Source organism: Sceloporus undulatus, chromosome 4, assembly GCF_019175285.1.
Source record: "Sceloporus undulatus isolate JIND9_A2432 ecotype Alabama chromosome 4, SceUnd_v1.1, whole genome shotgun sequence".
Classification (NCBI taxonomy): Eukaryota; Metazoa; Chordata; class Lepidosauria; order Squamata; family Phrynosomatidae; genus Sceloporus; species Sceloporus undulatus.
The window spans coordinates 131,314,147-131,336,843 of record NC_056525.1 but is presented as its reverse complement, the minus strand read 5'-3'; the positions used below and the strand labels follow the sequence as shown (position 1 = coordinate 131,336,843).

Genomic DNA, 22,697 nt, shown 5'->3' with positions numbered 1-22,697 from the left:
TTTATTAAATGAATAGTTGAGCTGTATGAACATATAAAATGTACTAAATAATAAAAAATTAAAAACCAGAGCCTTACAATAGCTGACCAAATACCAATGAGGAGACCACAAGCAAAGCATTATGGCAATGACTCTTTAAAGTAGTATTCACAGTAAGGTTGCCTCTGATACTGAAGATACAAATATAGTCATCAGGGCTAGTAGGAACTGCTAGCTTTATTCTCTATCAAATTCCCCTTTAAGTAGGACTATTTAAGGGATCTTGGTTCAGTTCAATACTCAATTTGGTTTGCACTGATTTTGATTTAGTCCACTCCGGATTGATTCAAAAATCCAAACTGTCAGTTCTCCCATTGATTTGCAGTGGTAAAATAAGATAGCTATAACTTCTCTCTCCCCCTTCACAACTGCATTATTTGGAGAGACATTCATAAATAAAAGGGTAGTAACTGCATCAAATTGGAAACAGATAGCTCCAAAGAGCGTTGTGCCAGACCTTTAAAAATTGTTTCCCTCTTGCTCCTCCACAAAAACAATAACATTTTAAAAGTATTATATAGTCAGCTGAGAGTCCAGTCTTACCAATTCATTTTGCTTTTGTTGTGGCACAGTGCCATTACTATTTGGACACATGTGTAGACTGTCCCTGAGGTTTAGTCAAAAGCCAGTTAAAGAACAAGTGATAATAGTGCAGTGAAAGGCAGCAAAAGGAGCCCTGGGTAGAAGGTTGGCTCAAGAGTATCAGGCAGTTCAGGGAAGCCAGTTAGGGCAGCCATTTTCAGAACATCTGTTTTACTCTGCTTTTCTGCCTAAGAATGTGCCCCAAGCACTCTGGAGAGATGGATCCTGTTTCCTTGTTCACTTAATTTTTACCAAATGCACCCACCCCCTCATTTGCTGAATGTTCTCTATTGAAGTTAGATATACTTCTAGTTAGATAGTTTATGCTCACCCTGTGTGACATGTAACCAGGAGTGGGCATAGCTAAGAAAACGTACACATGTCAGAAACGATATAAAGGCAAAGCAAAGAAAATGGCAACTTTGTTAAATTACATTAGCAGTAATTATAGCCTTTAACTTTAATGTTATAATTTTGCCCGATTTTAACCCAGAAAAACTGACAAACATACACAAATGTCTTGTTCAGATCCTTCAAAGCCTGATTCTCCAAGGTGTTCCTTTGAAGGGAAGCGCCAAAGAACTGGCACTGCCACCATTTTCCCACCCAGGTGTTCAAACAGGTCAGAAATGGTGCTGTGGCAGAAAGAGAGGAGAGAATATGGATGCTTCTTTTAGGTGGGATGGAGTAAGGTCTTGCCTTTCGCCACTCTACTCAGAGGAGAAGATTCCTTTTGTTTGAAAAGAATAAAGGTACAGTACTGGATGGATAAATCGATCCAGGTTTTTGGAGCAATTTTTTGACAAAATTTCTAGACTTATACAAGAATATATATATATATATGTTGACTTGGAAAGCACTACAGATATAATTTTAACCAGTTAAACACATCTCTCTCTTGTCCTTGGAATCTTTTTAAGTCCAAGGACACCTCCTCTCTTTACTTCTATGATATGCAGTTCTAAGGCATTGTTTACAATGGACAACTACATTCAACAATAAAATTTCAACATTGTCTTCCAACATGCAGTGAAGGATTGACAGCCTAATATAAGCTTCAATTAATTCAGCAGGATTTACATTCAAGTAAGTGTACACAGAATTGCAACCTAAGACTAACCCTGAGCGAACTCAGCGGGGTGTATGGTTAATATAGGATAGTGCTTGCCTCCATCCTAAACATAAAAAAGGGTGTGTATGTGTGCATGGGGAGGGGGGAGGGGGGAGAGCAAGGGATATACATCAATATATGGTTGTGAAATTCCAGCATAAGCATGTAACAGGAATAAAATTGTAGCTACAAAAGTTTATTATACCAAAAAACTATAACAACACATTATCAATTAAAAAATGAAATTAACCAAAATTGGTTTGAATTTTTATTAATCAGCATGTCATATAATAACCAACCTCCATTTAATTCCTGGTACTTCTTTTCTTGATATAACCTATTGGTGGCATTTTACAAAATTACTATTAATTCTTGACTACATTGCAGTTTTACTGCAGTGCTGGAACCAGCTATGCACTTTTCCCAGAGCTTCCAGCCTTCTGTTGCCTGCTGGTACTTGGTTGCCGAGGAACTCGTTGACTAGATCCTTCTCGGTTACTATGGTCTGACAGACCTTGGCTTCCAGTTGTTGCAGAAATTGTTCTGGTTCTACCTGCAGGACAACAGATGCTATGTTCAGAGCTTTATTACTACGAAGCCATCAAATGCTAGAACTGCTGGTAAAAATTGGTCCAAATGTTATCTAGATGATATAAACTGCACAAAGGCCTTGCATGGTTAGGAGCTGCAGTGATACCAATATTTAAAAACAACACAAAAAGCCAGGCTCAAATAATAGCTTAGCGAAGCATCAGCAAAAGGATTTATCAATCATGGATACTTTCCTATGCCACATTTCTACAAAAAGTACATAGAATAACAAATTTCACTGCCAACTGTCTGACCTCAATATTCCCTTGCAATTGGCAAGAAACAAACAAACAAAAACCCAAAACAAAGCAAAGCTTTTTTCTGTTTTACTTCACTCTTTCTTCCCCATACAAGCAATCCTTACTTATAAAATCTGCCCTTTTCTTAAATAAAGGGTAAACCAGTCTATTTCACAAGATCAGTCTCTGTACAGAAGAAAAAAATCAAAGAAAATTGGTACCTAAGGCTGTTCCAGACTGAGGTGCACTAGCTTTTCTTTTTTTTGCTACCATGCAACAGATGCTTTTCTCATAGTGATGGACAGGACTGCTACTTTTCAAAGAAACTCCGCTGCCCATGTTCTGTTGTAATTAAGACTCCAGGATTTTATCCATGATGTTATCCACTGCTCGATTAACTAGCTAAAATTTCAACCACAGACTTAAACTTACCTTCCAATCAATCACTAGAGCCACATTCAAAATACCCATTTGTCAGGTATACAAGGTCTTCCTATTTGCTCCAGTTTAGTAAAAGATTTTTTTGTCATCCAATTTGTACCAAAAATACTGTGTATTATAGGATAAAAGCATATGCTTCTGGATTCTATTTTTTATAGCAAACAACAGTAAGATTATAAACTCCAAAGGCTGACTAATAGACTAAAAATTAGCTTGGGAAACTCAGTCAGTAGAGAAAATGAACTAGAAGCAAATACTCAGTCTCTCCCAAGCTAATCCTGGCAGTGTATAACACGATATTGTCATTTTCAAGGCTGCACTCAGTAGAGATAGGCTGATTTTTAGTCAGTTAATCAACCTCTGTGGATGCTTTTGAGCTTAGAATGAACTTAATCTCTCCTCTTCTCAGTGTCTTCTAGATACTATATTCTCTATAGATGACCAACTAAAATGGAATTAATCACTCAATTGACTCCTGAACCTCACATATACAAATACAGGGTACTTTTATCAAAGTGGATGAACTGGGAGTTGCAAGAAACTTTTAAATTGTGCTCAGAAACAAACATAGTGGTTTCCTCAAACATAATCATTATTAGGAAGATCATACAAATCAGCACATTTTAATTAAACAGCAGAATACACTAGTCTACACTTCATCTGCCCCATGTATTTGCTATATGTACAGGCTGCTGTGTTACATGCAGATCTCAACTGCCATTTTTTTTTGTATGAATAGAATATTGCAGAGACAAATGGCAGCTACTTCAACATAGAGATAAGTAGCTGAAGGAAGAATGAAAGAACAAAAGATGGTACAGGGGAAAACAAGTTTCTTCTGTACCTACAATGACGTGCTGAAAATATTTTGGAACTGAAAAAAAATTACTTCTCATTCAACTTTAAAATGACAATGTGCTAGAAGACAAATTGGGCAAATCTTGAATGATTTGCCAAACTTGTGAAGACCACTCCATTCAAGTAGCACAAAGAGCAGGTTGCTTACCTGTAACTGTTGTTCTTCAAGTGGTTATCTGTGAACTTACAAATATGGGTCATGTTCAGAAGCTTCTAGTTTGAGCAATACTTTTGTGGTTGCCCTACCCACACCTTCATCCACTAATATGGTGTAGTTTGTACCTATCTCACAGGTTCTGTGCTAGCTGCAATGGACAGTGCCAACAAGAATAAAAGGGGAAGTGGGTGGGTTATTTGAGTTCAAATGATCACTAGGTGAAAAAAACAGTTTCAGCTGAGCAACCTGTTCCTCCTCACAGTCTTCCTTATTAGCAGATATGGGAGATTAGCCAAGCAATGGAGGACAACTGTTGTGTCAAGACAAATCAAAGAACCACTCTCCCCAAACTGGCATCTTCTGCATCAAGCCTATAATGGCAAATGAAAGCTGATGATTGTACCTGATGGCACAGGGCAATTATACTGGTGACTTAGTGAGGAAACAGGTAAGCCACTCTTAGGGTTCTCATAGCAAACAATCTTTGTGACCTTCTGAACTGAGAAGACCTATGGATACAGAAAGGAACACTGGACTTACCTGTGATATGTTCATTTTCAGCAATGGAAAGAGAAACATCCTGTAGTAGGTTGCTCCTACCATTTACTCTAACAGGCAGGATGAAATTTGAGGTAGCAGCCAGCAGGGGGAACAGCCTACAAGCTATTTAGTAAATGTTACAGCTGGACAAGAAAAAAGCTGCCAAGTATAGGAAGGAATAAAGGAGAAACAAGATCACAACAAGCAAAATGTGAATCTCAGTTCTGGATGGGTAGGATGTTTCCCCTTCCCCTGATGAAATCAAGCATCTCACAGGTGAGTTCAAAGTTCTTTTTTCCAGCACTGGAGGGGAAACATCATGTAGTGGGATATACTCCCAAACCACTGGATGGGCAGAACCGAAGATGCCCAAGCAGAAACAACACGCTGTAGAATGTATCTACTGAAGGAAGCCTCTGCAGAGGCGAACACATCCAAATGGTAGGGGTGAAAACATGTGGATGGAGAAAAACAAGTGGTAGCCCTACAGATTTCTAAGATAGGAGATCAGAGGTTAGTGTGGCAGATGTAGCAGCACTATTAGTAAAGCAAGGAGCAACAGTATCAGACAGGGAGGCCCCCATGACCAAGTAACACATAGTGATGCATGCTTTAATCCATGTGGCCAAAGCTGAGGAAGAAACGCTGTTGCCCAATGTTGAAAACTTAAAGGAAAATGAATAAATGGCCCAAAGTTCTAAAGGATAAATACAGAAGATAAATTCTGAGGGCTCTCTGGATATCTAAAGTATACCTGGATTTTTCCAGGAGTCTAACAGGAGGAGGACCAAATTAAGATTGATTTCTTGCAACCTATGTCAGATGATATTGATCTTAGGCATAAAGGAAGGGTAAGGATTGCTTGTATGACTCAGAATCACTGAGTCTGGATGAAAGTTGCATTACTCCTTGAAAGCCATCACAGCACCAAGCTCCAATACTCTTGTTTGCTTCTACACTATCTTTGAAAGGAATTGAAATGATTATAATGTGTCTAGCTGGAGGGTATCTGGAATTGTTTATGGTGTCTACTATCATGGTTGGCAAACCCTCCATTAGGAGTGTGCTTTGCTTGATCTCCAGGTGTGAAGACTGATACAATGAGACACCTGACCTTGAGTGTGAAGTTCTAAATCGGGAGGCAGACAAAGATGGTCCAGCTCCAGGGAGAACATCTCTGAGAACCATGCCCTGTGGTCAATGGGGAGCTATCAGAATTACACAAGCCTTTTCTGTTCTTACCCTTCTGTTCTTACCTTACTCATAAAGTAGCCCTGTACACCACTGAGATGTTAAAGCACTGATACCTCCTGCCTCTTAGTCTGGAACGTCAAGAATCTGCCTTCCTGATTGTTATCTGGAGAGGCAAACAGATCTGCCCTTGGAAGACCAAACTGATTATCAATTCAAAGGTCAGAGATGAAGAATTCTACTGGATTGATATAAATTCTGCTTACTTAGTCAGCCCTTATGTTTGGTTTTCCCTTGATGTGCTCTGACTTTAGGAAAAAAACCTGAGACTCAGCTGAAGTTAGAATAGTAGTTGCTTCCACCATGAGGGATCTTGATTAAGTTCCCCCTTTCCAATTCACATGCATCTTCACTGTCTTTCCTGATTAGGAATGCCCCTGGTGTATCATATGATGAAACTGCAAGAGAGCTAACATGATGACTTTTAATGAGACCATAAGACAAGTCTATTGTGGCAATCATGTGACCTATATCCATGCTAGAAGAACACAATCTGAGGCATAAGAATGACACATCTGATAGAAAACTGGCCAAATAGACTGTACCCTCTCTAAAAGGAGCAAGACCTATCTCTTAAGCTGCGCTGGTAAAAAAAAAAAAAAACCTCCTAAATGTTGGAGACGCTGAGATGGACAAAGATAGCTCTTCCAATTACTGACCACAAAATCATGCTCAGTTAGAGAGGAAAGCTCTGACTGGACATCTCAAAGGCCACGCTGGAAGGAAGTAGATCTGATCAAACATCATTTAGATATGGGTGCATATGGATCCGCTGCTGCCTCCAATAAGCCATAAGCACTGCCATTACTTTGGTGTATACTTTTGCAGATGATGAAAGGCCAAAAGGCAGTGTCTTGTACTAAAAGCAATGCTCTTGGCAATGGACCATGGCACCTTGGGAAGCCACTCTTTCTTGAGCTATAACCATCCAGATCCACTTACACATATCTGAAGGGAGGGCTTGGGAAATAGATAAAGAGAGTCTGATACAAAAATAGTGAAAAGAGGGTTTTTAAATATGTGGAATGAGAGAGAGAGGAAGGGAGAGACTGAATAGTTCATGGTCTGCTCCTCCTGCTGACTACTACTGTATTACAAATTTTGTCCTGCTTCTCAGAGCAAATGGGAGAAGCAATGTTTCTCTTCCACTGCTGAAAAAGGCCAATGATCTGTGAACATCTAGCCAGTGCAGCATTTAATTAACATTTGATGTGGGATCTTTCATAAACACTGGTAGAGACTGTCTTGATTCAGTGATAACACTTTGGCAAAATAGTTCAGGTCAGGTTGGGGAGTTATCTTATTTGAATACAGCAACAGATAGGACATAAAATTTACTTGTACTCTATTCTGAAGTAAATATTATAAAAACTGCAGGATTCCAGAAAAGAATGTCCATTTCACAAGATGCTCAGGGTCCAATGATTTCCACATTAGCAGAGGAAGGAACTATGAAGTTCCAGGCAGGAATGGGTGTAATTTAAGGAAGATGCAGGCATTATGTTGATCTCCAACTGAAGGAGACAACTAGGGTATTGTCACCACCTGTTAAGTGAGCTGCCACACAGAAGATGTGTCCCTTTGTGTACTTGTTCCCCAAATAGATTGTGAATCAAAGAAAAATCACTAATTTGGTTCTGCCTTGCTTGTTCAGATAATCTGAAATAATTCCTGCGAAGTTGGATTGAAAGGGCCTTTGCCACTGTTACTATCTCCAGAGTACATTTCTTCTCATGCCCATGTCTCTCTGACAAGGCAAGCCAATACATCAGCTCCCCATTCTGAAAGGGATGCATCTGATGTTACTTTGCATACTAGTTTAAGGGCATTAAAGAGCTGTCAGCATGCTAATAATCTTTCAACTATTCTAGTGATAATAAAGAAGTGCATTCTATCAATCTGAGTATGGGCTGAACGCCAATACAAGCCAGTGTTTGGAGTAACTTCATGCATAGTCTGGCCATGTGACCTCTGTCACTGTGGCCACCAGGCTCAGAAGAACTTTACTTATTGTGCCAAAACCTCTGTGAGTAAAGCAAGCATGTTGTATTAGTCTCAGGGAAGAAAAGCTCATCCTCATCCACATGTGCTATTTGAAACAAATGAGCCGCAATCAGGTGAGGTTTTGTGGGGTTACTCCTGAGACCTTGATGTGACAGGAGACAAAATGTGATGTGAGGTCAGGATATAGTCTGCCTCATCAATGTAGAGGCAGACTGAAATCCCTTGAGTCTGGAGATGCTACTACCGCTACTCTCCCAGAAGACTCTTAGAATAGCAATAACCCCAATGGAAAGACAGAGAAGTACAGTAGTAACATTTGTGATTGTGAACAAACAGCAGGATCATCTTTCTAGAAAGGCCTGGTAGAAATTCAAAAGGAAGCATCTTTTAGATCATGGTGAACCACCCTGTTTTTCCCACCAGGCTGGATGCAAGGTTACAATTCTGAACATTTTTTTTAAAGAAATAGGAGCTTATTGCTTGAAAATGAGGATAGATCATGGTCTCCGATCCCTTTTGGGGACTGTGAATGACTTTGAGAAGAAACAGTAAGAAATGAGTAGTAGTGTGGCAATTTCTTCTTCCACTGCTTCGTAGGATGCTGTAGGATGGAAACTCCACAGAGCCAGTTTTTAATTTTATGCCATACTCTGTCTCCGGGTCCTGATAAAGGGGCTGAACCTGACTACAAAGGTGGCACTTGACAGAATTGTTATGATGAACAATGTAGTCATAAAGGTATGACTAACCACTGAGTCAAAGATGACATTTAGGGGAAATCAGATGGTCTCTTCTTGAAACAAGAATGGTATTCTCCCAAAGTGTAGGTCTTAGATGACAAGAAATCTTCTGATGAAGTTTTAGAGGGGTCTGCAAGCTGGATCATGGAAGGTTTCACTGGAAGAATGCTCAGTCCACTTGGACTCGGATTGTTAGAATACTTAAGACTGTATGCTTGGAATGGAAAACTGTGGCTTGCAATCTTTCTTTCTTTCTTTCTTTCTTTTTGCAGCCCCTGAAACCCTCCATCTCATCCCACAATCACCCTGTTCCACAAAATAGTTTTTAAAATGTCTGGGTGATCTTCCCCCTGAGACACTAAAAGACAATTAAAAATTGCTGTAATATGTCTCAGTTCTGCTTGCAACATTCTCTGGCCAACTGCCAAACACACAAGCACAAAAGAAAAATCAGCCTGCAATGAAACCAGAAATTATGCCACAACACTACTGAATTTAGCTCAGCAGTGCTGTGAAGCCCACTGGCGGTGGGGTGGGAAATGGTCTTTCTCACTCACTGTGCACATATATGCAGTTGCCCACACTCCTGCTGTATGCTATACTATATCACATCTTCATTTTCTAATTATGCTTGTTTTTTAAACAAGGCTTTGCAATGAAGAGAAGGAAGAAGGAACATTTTCAATTGTAGTCTACATGCCTGTGATGACTTCTGGAGGTGTGGGTACAATTTTACTATGTTGAACTACCCCCAACTATTATATGGCCAGGAGAAGCTTTTTCCAGTAAAACTGGAAGAGGATGTAGAAGAAATTCTTCTTCTTTATATTTGAAAAAACTGAAAAAAGTACACACTGGGTAACTTCAAGCAACTCAGACTCTCTCAGCCTCAAAGGAAGGCAAGGGCAAACCTGCTCTGAACAAATTCTGTCAAGAAAACGTCATGATAGGTTTACCTTAGGATCACCATAAGTCAGAAATGACTTAAAGGCACACAAAACCAACAAGGTTTGGGGGCATGGCAGGGGAGGGGTGAAACTATCTCGGGTCCCATGTGGGGCCAATACAGCCCTTGACAGTTACCCACTCATGCACTAACCACATGCTTCTGCTTGGAAAACAGAAGTAACTCTTCTTTCATCTTCAAGTGGTGATCCAAAAACAAAGCAACCTTTTCCTCCAAGAATTGACAGTAAGCTCCATACACATTTGGTAGTTAGCAATTCTTTTAGGGAAGGCTGCTAGGACATTTCTCTGTTATTTAATTTATTGTCTTCCTTATCCATAGGATATGATGTTGCTTCTGAAAAGATTTACTCTGGATGGCTTTGACAATGCTCAAATTCAGTTGAGGATGTTAAAAAGCATTGCAGAGTTTTCTTTCTGAACACTGTAGAGACTATCAGTCTTTCATGAATTGGATGGTACTGAAGATGAAGTTTCCCAAGACTGGTTAGCCACATAGAGATATTATGGCAATACAGATAAGAGTAGCTGGTAGAACTAGCCTGAGATGGCACCTATTTCAAAACTGAGTCAGTAATGGGAGATGTGGGGGTGTCAGGATGTTTCAGCTTTAAATCCAGAATCTTTGCTATTCTGACTGCCTGGTCTGCATACATATCACTGGAGAAGAAAAATGTAAGAAAGGTATTAAAAGCTCTCAAATGTTAATGAGTGGAAGACAGCTAACCTTTTAAATGAAGCAGCTATGCCACAAGAAAGGAAGGAACAGAAGATGTAAGCTGAAATTGTTGCCAGGAGGTATTGCTCAAGTTCGAGAAGGCAGTAAAAATGCCATGAGATGTTATCCATATGTGTGAATCATGGAGATCAGAAAGGACAGATAGAATATTTCCCTCCAAAACTAGAATTCTGAGAGTTGAGGATCTCCCGAAATATCTTAATACAGATTATGCAACCTCAACATGTTGATGGCAGAAACAAAATCTATTTAGTACAAAGTCAGTGCCACCTGAACATATCACAGAAGTAAATGTGTCAAAAAAAATTGAAAGCACATTCTACATGGTCATATATTAGAAACTAAGGTACTTGGGTGCTAAATTCCTATAACTCATTTTCTCGTAGGGAAACTTTGGTGTACAGATGCAATTTTAGTGCTTAGCATGCAAGAACATTTTTGTTGTAAAACTTAACAGGAAACGTTTCAGAAATAACAGAGAATTTTGTAGTCATCACTTACACAGCTTATAGTCCTGTCAAGATGGTGTATTTAGTTATGAAGTAAAGAAAATGTACTGGGTCCCATAGCCTCTTCATTCAATTTTACTATCCTCATCAGTGATATTAAATGCTTCCTATTTATTTATTTTTTATAAGATACTTCTTATTGTTAGAACTAAACCAAACACTATTTTCACAATGTGTAATTTTTACAAATTTAAAGTTACAATATTAAGGACATTTACTTGGAAGCAAATTCTACTGAGATCAATAGCACTTGCAAGTAAACATGTTTAAGATCTGGAAACAAGATAACCAGTTTTTAAAGGGGATTCTTTATAATTACAGAAGGCTGCACTAAAACCCAGTAGATAACTAACACACACAACCTGCAAAAGGAGAGAACAGGCAGCAAGAAAACTGGAAAGAGCCAGGGGGACCTTGAGAGAGAGGCGAGCAAGCTGCAGCAGGACTGTAGACCACAGCCTTAGAGACTCTTATTCGTGGAGGTCGAAGGGCAGAGGAAAATGAGAGTGGTGCAGGGATTTTACTGGTCTTGGCAGAGACAATTGGGGGCTCTAATTCAAAGAGAGACATAGAAACAAATTAGAAAAACCACATGGTGACAGACAAAGAAAAAAGTTTGTGAATGCTCAAATATCTCAACAAATATTTAAAGTTCTATAACTTAAATGCTATTATACAAGATACAGTAACTATTACTTTCTGTCCCCATATACAATTCGTATTACAGTATAAAAAATTCCAAAACAAGATACTTGTATTATGATACTGTGTTCTAGTCAGATTGAAGAGTTAAGAACAAGCAATATATACAGCTATTTTAATCTCTCCAACAATTTTCTTCCAGGTGCAATGCAGCATCGTCTTGATTTCTTTCTCACTCACTGTGCACATATACACACACATACACACATTACATATGGGGTTCTACAAAATAATCATAAATATGGCGCTAAACATGCTGTCCAAATTTAAAACAGAATTGAATACCTATCTCTTCTGGCAGGCTTCTCCAGATAAATTTTAAATGTGAATTTTTAAAATAATGTGTATGTCTTATTTGTCTCTGTATACTGTTGCATGTTTTAATTAATGTGTTTTAACTGATGCTGTGCATTGTTTATTTCTTGTTGTTCTTTGCCTTGATCCATGGGGACAGCCAGGTAAGAAAATAATACTACTACTACTAATAATAATAATTTTCCACTTTGGACATTTAGCTCTGTCCACATTGAAACACAATGTAGGCTGACAGAACAGCATGAACAGCTCCATGGCAGATTTTTCTGTGAAACAGTATATGCAGACATTCTACAGCCAGGGCCATTGGGTGCAATGCTTTTCTTAGACTTTCCCTAGTGTGAGAACAAGTTCTTACTATAGCCCTTAAGCGTTTACAGAGAAAATAATTTATCTTGACCATGGTGCCGGATAATACAATGAAATGTTATAAGACTTTCTGTGTCCCTGGAAGAGTAAACTGTACTGCTTTTTCTTTGACTAAATGCAGTGAATAGAGAATAACATTTTTAAAGCCCTCTTATAATAATTAAAATGGGAAGACAGTGACATCCTTATCCTCCAAACTAATAAATTTCTTCAACCATTCATTCCACCTTCTGCACAGAATCATTCAGTCTCTCCAAAAGCAGTCAAATGCATTATTCCTTTTCAGTATCTGTCAGTGTTGATCAGGAACCTACTCTTGGTAAATGGGAAGACATATATCAAGTAAGACACTCATAACAATACAACAGCACTTACTGTCAAATCATTACCAGAAAAATAGGTCTGGCATATGGGATCACATAGTACAAGAAGTCATACTTTCCTGTTAAACACTAGTAAAAAGGTATGGCCCTGTATGAGCTCAAAAGTTCTAATGCTAACCCAGGATCTCATGGAAAAGAACCTTCCTTCCAAAGGCATTCCTACCCAAGGATTAGAAAATAAATTATATAATATTGTAATACTTCTCCCTCTTTCCTCTTTCCTTTTCATAGTGTGTCAAGATTCAGTTTTCAGAACTGAAGACAGTGACAATATTATAGCTATTAATTTCTCAGTCAGTAAGTCAGTGTAAAAGCCTTTTTGGCCAAAGAGTTCAATAAAAGGTGGTGGTGATTATGTTGAAATGATATTTTTATAATGGATCCTGAGGATGAGGGAGAAAATTATAGTTCAATTAGTCTAATGTCTCACCTACAAAATTTGCAGAAAAGATTACAAGAGAAGCACAGGCTTTGCTGAGGAAGAATGAACATGGGGGAAGAGAAGCCCTGCTTTGGCAGTACTTTCAGATGCTCTAAGAGTATCAAAACTCTTGTAGATACAAGATTATCTAAGGACCAAAAGACATTGCAGAAATAATCCAGTTTGAGGCTGCTTTAACTGCCCTGGCTCACTGCTAGGGAATCCTGGGAATTCTAGCTTATTGTGGCACCAGAACTCTCTGACAGAGAAGACTAAATATCTCATAAAACTACAGCTCCCAGAATTCCCTAGCAATGAGTCAGGACACTTAAAGTGGTCTCAAACTGGATTTTTCTGCAGTGTGTTTTGGACCTAAGATATTAAGAAGATGGATGTTCTCACTGAGTCCCCATCCAAAATGGACAAGCCCTTATATGAACAACAGATTAAAGAACAGAAAAGAGAGGACAGAAATAAACCCAAGAGAATTCACAATGAATGGATGTAAACAGAAGAATTCCTGAAGATCTGTATTGGAATTATAGCATATAATGTATTCATTCAGAGACGAGGCTATGCTATTCTCGTGTAGGAAGAAGAAAAAAATGTGGGACTTTAAAAAAATAACACTTTTATTATGTCATAAATCTAAATGATCTATATAGTCTATTTTCATCAAATCCCTGAAGTGAGATCCGAAGTTCAAGGTACAAAGTTTAGGAAATCAATTTTGCCTTAGGGTCACCATAAGTTGGAAACAACTTGAAGACAAACAACAACAACAACAACACATTGAGATCAGAATGAAATACAAAAGTAAAGTAAAGATTATATTTTAGCATAACATTGACCAATCATCAAAACAGTGATAATGATAACACAAACAGCCTTGGCAGTGATAGACTAATGCATGTAGTATGAAAAATCTCAATTAATGCAAAAGGTGATAGAACTGAATTGCTTGCTAAATTGCAATTTTGCTGTTTTATACTATGAAGGTAAATTGTCCAAGAATGGTCACCTTAACGTTAGTGGTAGAGTATTCCAATACAGAAGACCTTAAGCTGTCATATGTGGGGGACTGGCGATTCTTTCTCCCAGTGGACTGAGGACCAGTGTCATATTTTTGACCACTGGCTACAAATGCTTCTTTCTTTCCTGGAAGTTTTCCAGTGACTGATAGTAGAAGGTTCAGAGGCTGGCACCAATCTATGAGTGACTGCTTTAAATAGCACTTTGTGCCCATGTGGCTTCTCAAAAAAGTGGTATGTTTCCTATATGTAAAAAGGGTTAAGTCATTGTTGGCAGGTGAAAGCATTCACCCTTCTATAATATGACAAGCGGAAGTAATTTTTGATGTAGCAGCCACCATTGTGGTTTTGAAATAGTGTTGCCTGAGCAGAAACGGAGGAGGAAATATTTTTGCTGATTTTTGATATCAGCTCAATAATGTTAAACAATATTTTTCAAGGTATAAAAGATATACTCTGACAGCACATTGGGTGAACAATATTACAAGAATTATCAAGTCACATAAATGTTAATATTAGCATGCCAATTACTGGTAACTGGGATACCCAGTATTATCAATTAGAATGGGGAAATCAAAAGTGAAGAAAATAACTCTTATAAACAAAATTATTAGCTATATATTTATTTAGCTATATATTTTCTTTCTTTTTTTAATTCTGTTTTAATAGATATTTTAATTGTAATAAGTTTAATCCTGTTTTAAGGGGGGGGAATTGGGACACAGTGTTGTAAATGTGGATTTTAATATGTTGTGAGCCACTTTGATTGTCCAGTTTACAGAAAAGCGGGATACAAATAAAAGTTTTATTTATTTATTTATTTATTTATGAAAATATATGGAAGAAAGAATGATTCAGTTTTTTGCAGACATCTTTCAATATTTATCCAATACATAGGATATTACTTACTTACTAGGACATTTTGGCAAACAGAATTCTAGCCATGAGTAAAATAAGAGGAGGTGCTAAAAAGTTGTCCACCCAAGCCACTTCCCAGTCTCTGAAAATTTTGTCACTGTAGCTTGAAAGGGTTTTCTTTTGCATCGTAAACAGCCAATTTGCAGGATTGTAGTTCTAATTACCTGTATTCAATTTCAGTGTAGAGATTTTTGAGAACAAAGATGTAGCAAGATCTGTCTGTGAGGCCTTCAACAGTGTCAACTCCTGAAACTGTTGAGGGTATTAAGGACCTGATGTTGGCAGATTGGCAAGTCTCAGCTAAAACAGACACTAGAAGTATCCCAGAAATACATTGGGTTTTTAATTCATGAGTAGTTGGCTATTCAGAAGCTGTCAGCTAAGTGGGTGCCAAAATGTCTGAATTTTGATCACAAATGAAATCAAGATAACCCCAAGATGATTCTGCAGCATTTTAAGTCAGCTAGTGATATCATAGCAACACTGCAACATTGTATGGCCTTCAGGTCCTCCCTGGCCAAAGAAATTTAAGATTCAGAGCTCAGCAGGAAAAGTAATAGCCACTGGTTTGGGGGGGGGATAAGGAAGGTATTTTGATAACTATCTTCAGAAGAACCAAACAGTTAATTTAAAATGTGGAGTTGAAGGCTTTCATGGCCTGCATCCATAGTTTTCTGTGGGGTTTTCAGGCTATGTGGCAATGTTCTAGAAGAGTAATTACTTCAAGATGCCAGCCACAGATGCTGGCGAAGCGTCAGGAAGAAACTCTTCTAGAACATGGCCACATAGCCCGAAAGCCCCACAAAAAACTATAGTGAGTTTAGAACATTATTCTAATTTGCTGTGCCAGTTAAAGGAAGCATTGAAGGAAAAATGGCAAGAAAATCTGCATAGAGGCGTTCTCTTTTTGTAGGACAATGCACCTTGTCACAGGGTTGGCAAGATGATGGATGTTTTGAAGAATTTGTAGTTTGAGTACATCACCCTACTCACCAGATCCATTTGATTATTTCCTGTTTCGAACCCCTAAAAAGATTCTGAAAGGAAGGAAATTTTTCAGTGATTCAGATGTGACAGCAGCAGCAGAGCAGTATTCAGTGACCAGACATAAGAATTTATTTAAAATGATGTGTCAAGTGCACCAGACTTCAGGGTAAATGTATGACATTGCATGTAAGTTTTATTGTCAGACTGAGAACTTTTCAGCACCCATATGATTCTTCCATATGATAAATATGGAAGAATGGACAAGAATAATATAGAACCTATTTATTATTTTCTTAGTGAAATGTTTAAACAATAATTATATGGTGTGCAATATTACGTAACTATTATAATCTTTATGTACATGAGACAGACAACTTTGTTTTTGTTTTAAAGTAAAAGTGAGACAGAAAGCCTTTTGCTATTTTTTAGCTTTGAAGAAATGGGGACTCTGGAATTAGGCAACTAGGATTGAGTAGAACCACAGAAACACAGAGTTGAGAGAAACCAGAAGGACCACTGAGTGCAACCCCTTGCTATGCAGGAATATACAAAGAAGAGTACTGCCGAGAGATGGCTATCCAACATCTGTTTAAAAACCTACAAAGAAAGACACTCCATTGCCCTCAAAAGCAGTCTATTCCACTGTCAAACAGCTCTCAGTATCAGGAAGATTATCTTATGTTTAGATGGAACATTTTTTCTTGTAGTATCTTGTAATAAAATAGGATGATAGGATATGAACAACTTTTACCATACATAGGCCCAGTACACAAGGCGCTAAAGTGCCGTGCTGGCAGGGTACTAGGGTTAAGGGATTGCGTGGCAACCGCATGGTCCCTAACCCTAGTACAGAGCGGTGCCCTGTGTATACGGGTGCCGCCATTGTTACGTGACGGACGCATAGCATCCACACGTCACGCCGAACTTGTGATGTCACAAGTGTGCCACACAGATGTCACAATGGCAGTGCAAAAAGAACCTGCTTTTCGCAGGATTTTTCCTCCGCAGGGAGGCCACGTGGTTTGGCGGCTGCAGCTTCCCTGCGGGGGGGGGGGGGGGAGGCACCAGCAGGCCTCCTTTTTTAAGTCTGTACCGCACCATAGTTTCTTTTATCTGATACTGAATCTAGTAAGTTAACAAGCAAATTGAAACTCAAAATAAATTTAGCCATCTATGTATCTCAGTATTTGCTCAGAAGAATGCCATATAGACATATGATGTGTATTGCAGTTTATGCCAGGAGGTATCAGAAGAACCAAAAGAAAAAAGACAATGTGTACATTTTCAAAACTGTAACTTGAGGAGAGGCACTGAAAGGAAACAGATCACTGCCTGTCATGCTAATGTTTTGACAACCCATTGCTTGTGAAGTCTGTCTCCTGTTGACTCATTTGTTTCTTTCAATTACACCCTGCCATCATATACTACATGGTTGAATAGCTCCCTCCAATCTTCACAATTTCTAGGCTTCATCCGCACTGGAGAAGTAAACCAGTTTGACACCACTTTTAACTGCCATGGTTCAATGTTATGGAATCCTAGGAACTGTAGTTTGTTGTGGCACCAGAGCTCTCTGACAGAGAATGCAAATATCTCACAAAACTACAAATCCCAGAATTTCACAACGTAGGCCTATGGCAGTTAAAGTGGCGTCAAACTCAATGCAGATGCAGCCAGTGGAGAAACAAGTAAGAAATTATGTCACTGTTGGGTTAGATACAGTACCAAACGCAAGCATTGACATAACTGCTTGGTTAAGAAGTAATGCTGTGATATAAACAACCCATCAAATGTGTTCCTTTCTACTCACAACTGTGTTGATTTTGAATTGATAATTTTGATAATTCTGAATTGAGACAAAATGATGAACTGAGACAAAACTGGGACAGTTTCATAAGAACAGGAAGTAAGAGGAACGTTTTTGTGTATTCCAGGAATTTAAAAACATTTTATTTATTTATTTAAATATTGCCTTGAAGCACACACATAAAAGGACAACTTGTGATATATTCCCAGTAGAGTATAGAATTACATCTGACAGAAATCTGAATAATTTATTTCCCACAAGTATTAACTAAGTTTATCTTGAAAGCAATATAAGACAGTAAAATTCCACTGTCACAGCGACTGCATTTTATTGAAAATATGGAGAATTTCTGATATCTTGGTGGCAGAAGCACCTGCTTTGCATTCAAAAAAGGTGCTTCAATCTCTGGCATCTTCAGACAGGGCTGAGATACCATCTGAAACACTAAAGAGTCACTTCCAGTGAGTGTAAATGGTACTGAACCAAACAGACCAATGGTCTGATGACTATGGAGCTAGTCAAACAATTGATAATGCAGTAAATAGATGCAAGTAATGAAACATTTTTAGAAGTTCAGATTCTGAAAGATGGTCTGCAAAGGAAAAAAGAGGCTAGCTTGCCGTATGTTGTAAATAACACCAAAAATTAAATTAGGAATCAGAAAAGGAAATTTCTATCACCTCTAATTGTATGTACATAGAGAAGGGTTTTTTTTCTTCCAAAAAAAATGAATGGAGTGTTTCAATGACACATTCAAAACTAGGAGTCTGAATTGCTATTGAAATGGCTAGATGAAAACAAATGATTCCACACATGTCCAGAATGTGAAGGAAGCCTTTAACAACTAGAGAGAAAACAGAAGTGTAGCTCTATCCTGTCTATGACCATTCCTCTCAATACAGGTATGAAGAGTGATTATAGGGAAATGATCTGAATAATGGAGAAGAGCAGTTGCCCAGAGACACTTGTCACTGCTACTGGTCTCTCTCCTGGCTTTAATTAAAGCCTTGAACAACAGCACGAGTTAACAGACTGTTTCTTTCTCTGGCAAATGTGGCACCACTGACCTCGTGCCGACTCAGAGGTGGCCTCAATGTTTAGTCTCTGTCCAACACACATGGCACGAAGCATCTGGAAGATGGCCAAGGGTGCCACATTCATGCGTAGAAGGTCCAGTAGGATCCTAGGGAAGAGCACAGTATCAGGATCACATGACCATCCCCCGCGAGGACACAAAACAGACAAGAATTCAGGCATAACTTCCCAACAGGGCTGGCTTGCACTTTCCAAACATTTGAAAGAGGTCTGCAGCAAATGAAAATGTAGCCCTTTTCGAGAGGTCCCCCTTTTCCAGGGCATATCCTACATTTCAGCCTTCGGGAGGAATTTCAAAATGTCCCCCATATTGAGCATGACTAAGAATAAAAGAATCATAGAGTTGGAAGAGACCACAAGGGCCATCCAGTCCAATCCCTTGCCATGCAGGAAATCACAATCAAAGCATCCCCAACAGATGACCATCCATCCTGTGTAAAGACCTCTAAAGAAGGAGACTCCACTACACTGCAAGAGAGTTTGTTCCACTGTCAAACAACCCTTACTGTCAGGAAGTTCCTCCTAATGTTGAGGTGGAATCTCTTTTCCTGTAGCTTGTATCCATTGTTCCGGGTCCTGTTCTCTGGAGCAGCAGAAACCAAGCTTGCTCCCTCCTCAATATGAAATTCCTTCCAATATTTAAAGAGGGCTATCATATCACCTCTTAACCTTCTTTTCTCCAGGCTAAACATCCCCAGCTCCCTAAGTCGTTCCTCATAGGGCATGGTTTCCAGACCCTTCACCATTTTTGTCGCCCTCCTTTGGACACGCTCCAGTTTCTCAATGTCCTTTCTGAATTGTGGCGCCCAGAACTGGACACAATATTCTAGGTGGGGCCTGACCAGAGCAGAATACAGTGGCACTATGACTTCCCTTGATCTAGACACTATACTTCTATTGATGCAGCCTAAAATAGCATTGGCCTTTTTAGCTGCCGCATCACACTGTTCACTCATGTTCAACTTGTAGTCTACTTGGACTCCTAGATCCCTTTCACACGTAGTTTCATTCAGCCAGGTGTCACCCATCCTATATCTGTGCATTTTATTTTTCCGCCCTAAGTGCAATACCTTACATTTCTCCGTGTTGAATTTCATTTTGTTAGCTTTGGCCCAGCTTTCTAGTCTATTCAGGTCATTTTGAATCTTGATCCTGTCTTCTGGGGTATTAGCTATTCCCCCTAATTTGGTGTCATCTGCAAATTTGATAAGTATGCTCCCAATTCTGTCATCCAAGTCATTGATAAAGATGTTGAACAGCACTGGGCCCAGGACAGAGCCCTGTGGGACCCCACTGGTCACTTCTCTCCAGGATGAAAAGGAGCCATTGTTGAGCACCCTTTGGGTTCGGCCGGTCAACCAATTACAGATCCATTTAACAGTTCCTTTGTCTAGCCCACATTTTACAAGCTTGTTTGCAAGAATGTCATGGGGAACTTTGTCAAAGGCCTTACTGAAATCAAGATATACTATATCCACAGCATTCTCTTCATCTACCAAGCTGGTAATTTTATCAAAGAAAGAGATTAGGTTTGTCTGGCATGACTTGTTTCTCTGAAACCCATGTTGACTTTTTGTGATTATGGCATTGCCTTCTAGATGTTCACAGACTCTCTGTTTAATGATCTGCTCCAGAATCCTTCCTGGAGAGATGCCACCTTCTCCATGCTCCCCAAAATGCCAGGGTCCCATGGAGGGGCTGACTGGGGGAGGGGAGGAGTCCCCAGAGCCGCCAAGGAAGGAAACAGAGGCCTCCCATGAACAGGAAGGGGCCGAGGAGGAGCAGGGAACCATGGCAGCCATTGCCCCGCCCACTCACTTGAATACTTCCGGGTCGAGGCCTGTCCCTGCGGCCTGCGCCAACTCAAACAGTTCAGACTCCTCGGCATTGAGGACCAGCCGCCGTCTGGGGGCCCGGGACCCCGCTCCCTTGGCTGCCTCGAGCCCCGGGCCCGACATAGTGGCCTCCCTCTCCTTGTCCCGCCCCTTCCTCCCGCAAGGCACCTTCGGAAACCCCTGCAACGCCTCGTTTCCGGTGCGACGCCAGGCACTCTGGGAAATGTAGTTTTCTGGAGGAGTCATAGAACAAGAACAACCAAGGCTTCCTCCACAGCGGAGAAAGAACCCGTTTTGGCACTGTATTACTGGCTCAAGGCTATGGAATTCTGGGAGTTGTAGTTTGTTGTGGGGCCTTCCTTCCTTAAGCTCCGCTCTGGGCCCACAACAAACTCCAACTCCCAGAATTCCATAGCCTTGAGCCAGACAACAAGTTAAAGCGGTGCCAAAGCGGGTTATTTCTCCAGTGTAGATGCAGCCAAGGACTGCTGCTTCAGTTCAGAGTGACCAGGCGTCCTCCATTTCAGCCTTTCTGTCCAGGAAGAAGTCCAAAACGTCCTTCATTTTGAGCATGGCCAAGAAGCCCAATGCAAATGTTGAAAGGGTTTTTCCCTCCCTATTAATTTCAGGAGTGATTTAAATGCATTATTATTAATATTATTATTATTTATATCCCTCCCTTCTCCCAAGGCTGGGACTCAAGGGCCCTGATCCAGTCCAGCCCCATTCTGCCATGCAGGAACTCTCAATCAAAGCATCCCCATTGACAGATGGCCATCCAGCCTCTGTTTAAAGACCTCCAGGGAAGGAGACTCCATTACTCTCCAAGGGAGTTTGTTCCACTGTAGAACAGCCCTTACTCTCAGGAAGTTCCTCCTAAGGTTGAGCTGGAGTCTCTTTTCCTGGAGCTTGTATGTATTGTTCTGTGTTCTAGTCTCTGGAGCAGCAGAAAACAAGCTTGCTCCCTCTTCAATATGACATCTCTTCAAATACTTAAAGAAGGCTATCATATCACCTCTTAACCTTCTCTCCTCCAGGCTAAACATCCCCAGCTCCTTAAGTTGTCCCTCATAGGACATGGTTTCAAGACCTGTAACTGTGGTTCTTTGAGTGATCATCTGCGCCCTCACACAATCTCCCCTACCTCTCCTCTTTCAGGTCCTTTCTCTTTGCATGCCATTCAATACCATCACTGAACAATCCTGCAGGCCTTCTTTGTGAGATGTTTTCTCTCTTGCAGTCCTGTTAGTTTCACTTGTTTGTCCTTCCAAGAGGCTTGGAATGACTGTAAGAATTAGCAAAGGCCACACAGCTATTTTCTTGGCAGAGACCCAAATATGCTGCTCCAGTTAGAACCTGCTTCCCTCCCCCCTGTCAAAACACCAATTTCAAGATCGATTTTGCTGGAGCCATACTTCTTGTTCAAAGACCAGTTGTGAACTATTATAACCTGAGTGCCAAACTAGAGGACTGAGCTGGCTTTAAAGTGGAGACCATTACTTTTCTCTCCAGCACAGGCACGTGTGGCACCACCTCCTAGTCTTTCTAGCATAAAACACCATACTTCAGTCAAGTTAATTGTGATGCATTGGCTAAGTGTGTATGTAACATCTTTGTAAGGAGAGAAGATGGGGAGAACAGTTGGCTCTGCCTGGGATGATGCTGTCTGTAAGCCCCACTTGTTGGCATCAACTGCCACTGAAGCTACTTATCAGTAAAAATTGTGGCTAATTATTTTACTAGATATTGCGCTTATTTTCTCAAAATGGTACCTCTATTTCAAAAACATCATATATGAAGGAAACTATGATGGTGGAGTATTGTTTCAAATAAGGTATGCTATCCCAATAGAGATGATCATCATTGTAACATACTGTATAAGGAAATTATTGGTGTAGAAATGGGAGGACACATATCTCATCTTCTATGAGTCCATGAATACTTCCATAAGTGAATGGATCCATATGTGAACTGTAGTAGGAAGTGCATATCTGTATGCTTGGATATGTGTACATGAAAAGACATATCTGACCGCAAGGAGGCGCTTATTTACTGGTTCATGAATTT

General features: G+C 39.8%; 1 protein-coding gene across 2 annotated transcripts; it reads right to left on the bottom strand.

Moving 5' to 3' along the window:
• Positions 1–1,987: 1,987 nt before the first annotated feature.
• Positions 1,988–20,799, bottom strand: MZT2B (mitotic spindle organizing protein 2B). 2 transcript variants are annotated; one of them, XM_042462155.1, is made up of 4 exons: positions 20,614–20,799; positions 18,768–18,883; positions 11,130–11,318; positions 1,988–2,285 (listed from the first exon to the last, which is right to left on the bottom strand). In XM_042462155.1, exons 1-4 carry the CDS (start codon positions 20,751–20,753, stop codon positions 2,143–2,145), a joined length of 588 nt encoding a protein of 195 aa, XP_042318089.1. In that variant the 5' UTR covers positions 20,754–20,799; the 3' UTR covers positions 1,988–2,142. The 2 variants fall into 2 exon arrangements, with proteins under 2 accessions (XP_042318089.1, XP_042318090.1); XM_042462156.1 differs by having other exon boundaries at positions 11,181–11,318.
• Positions 20,800–22,697: the final 1,898 nt, after the last annotated feature.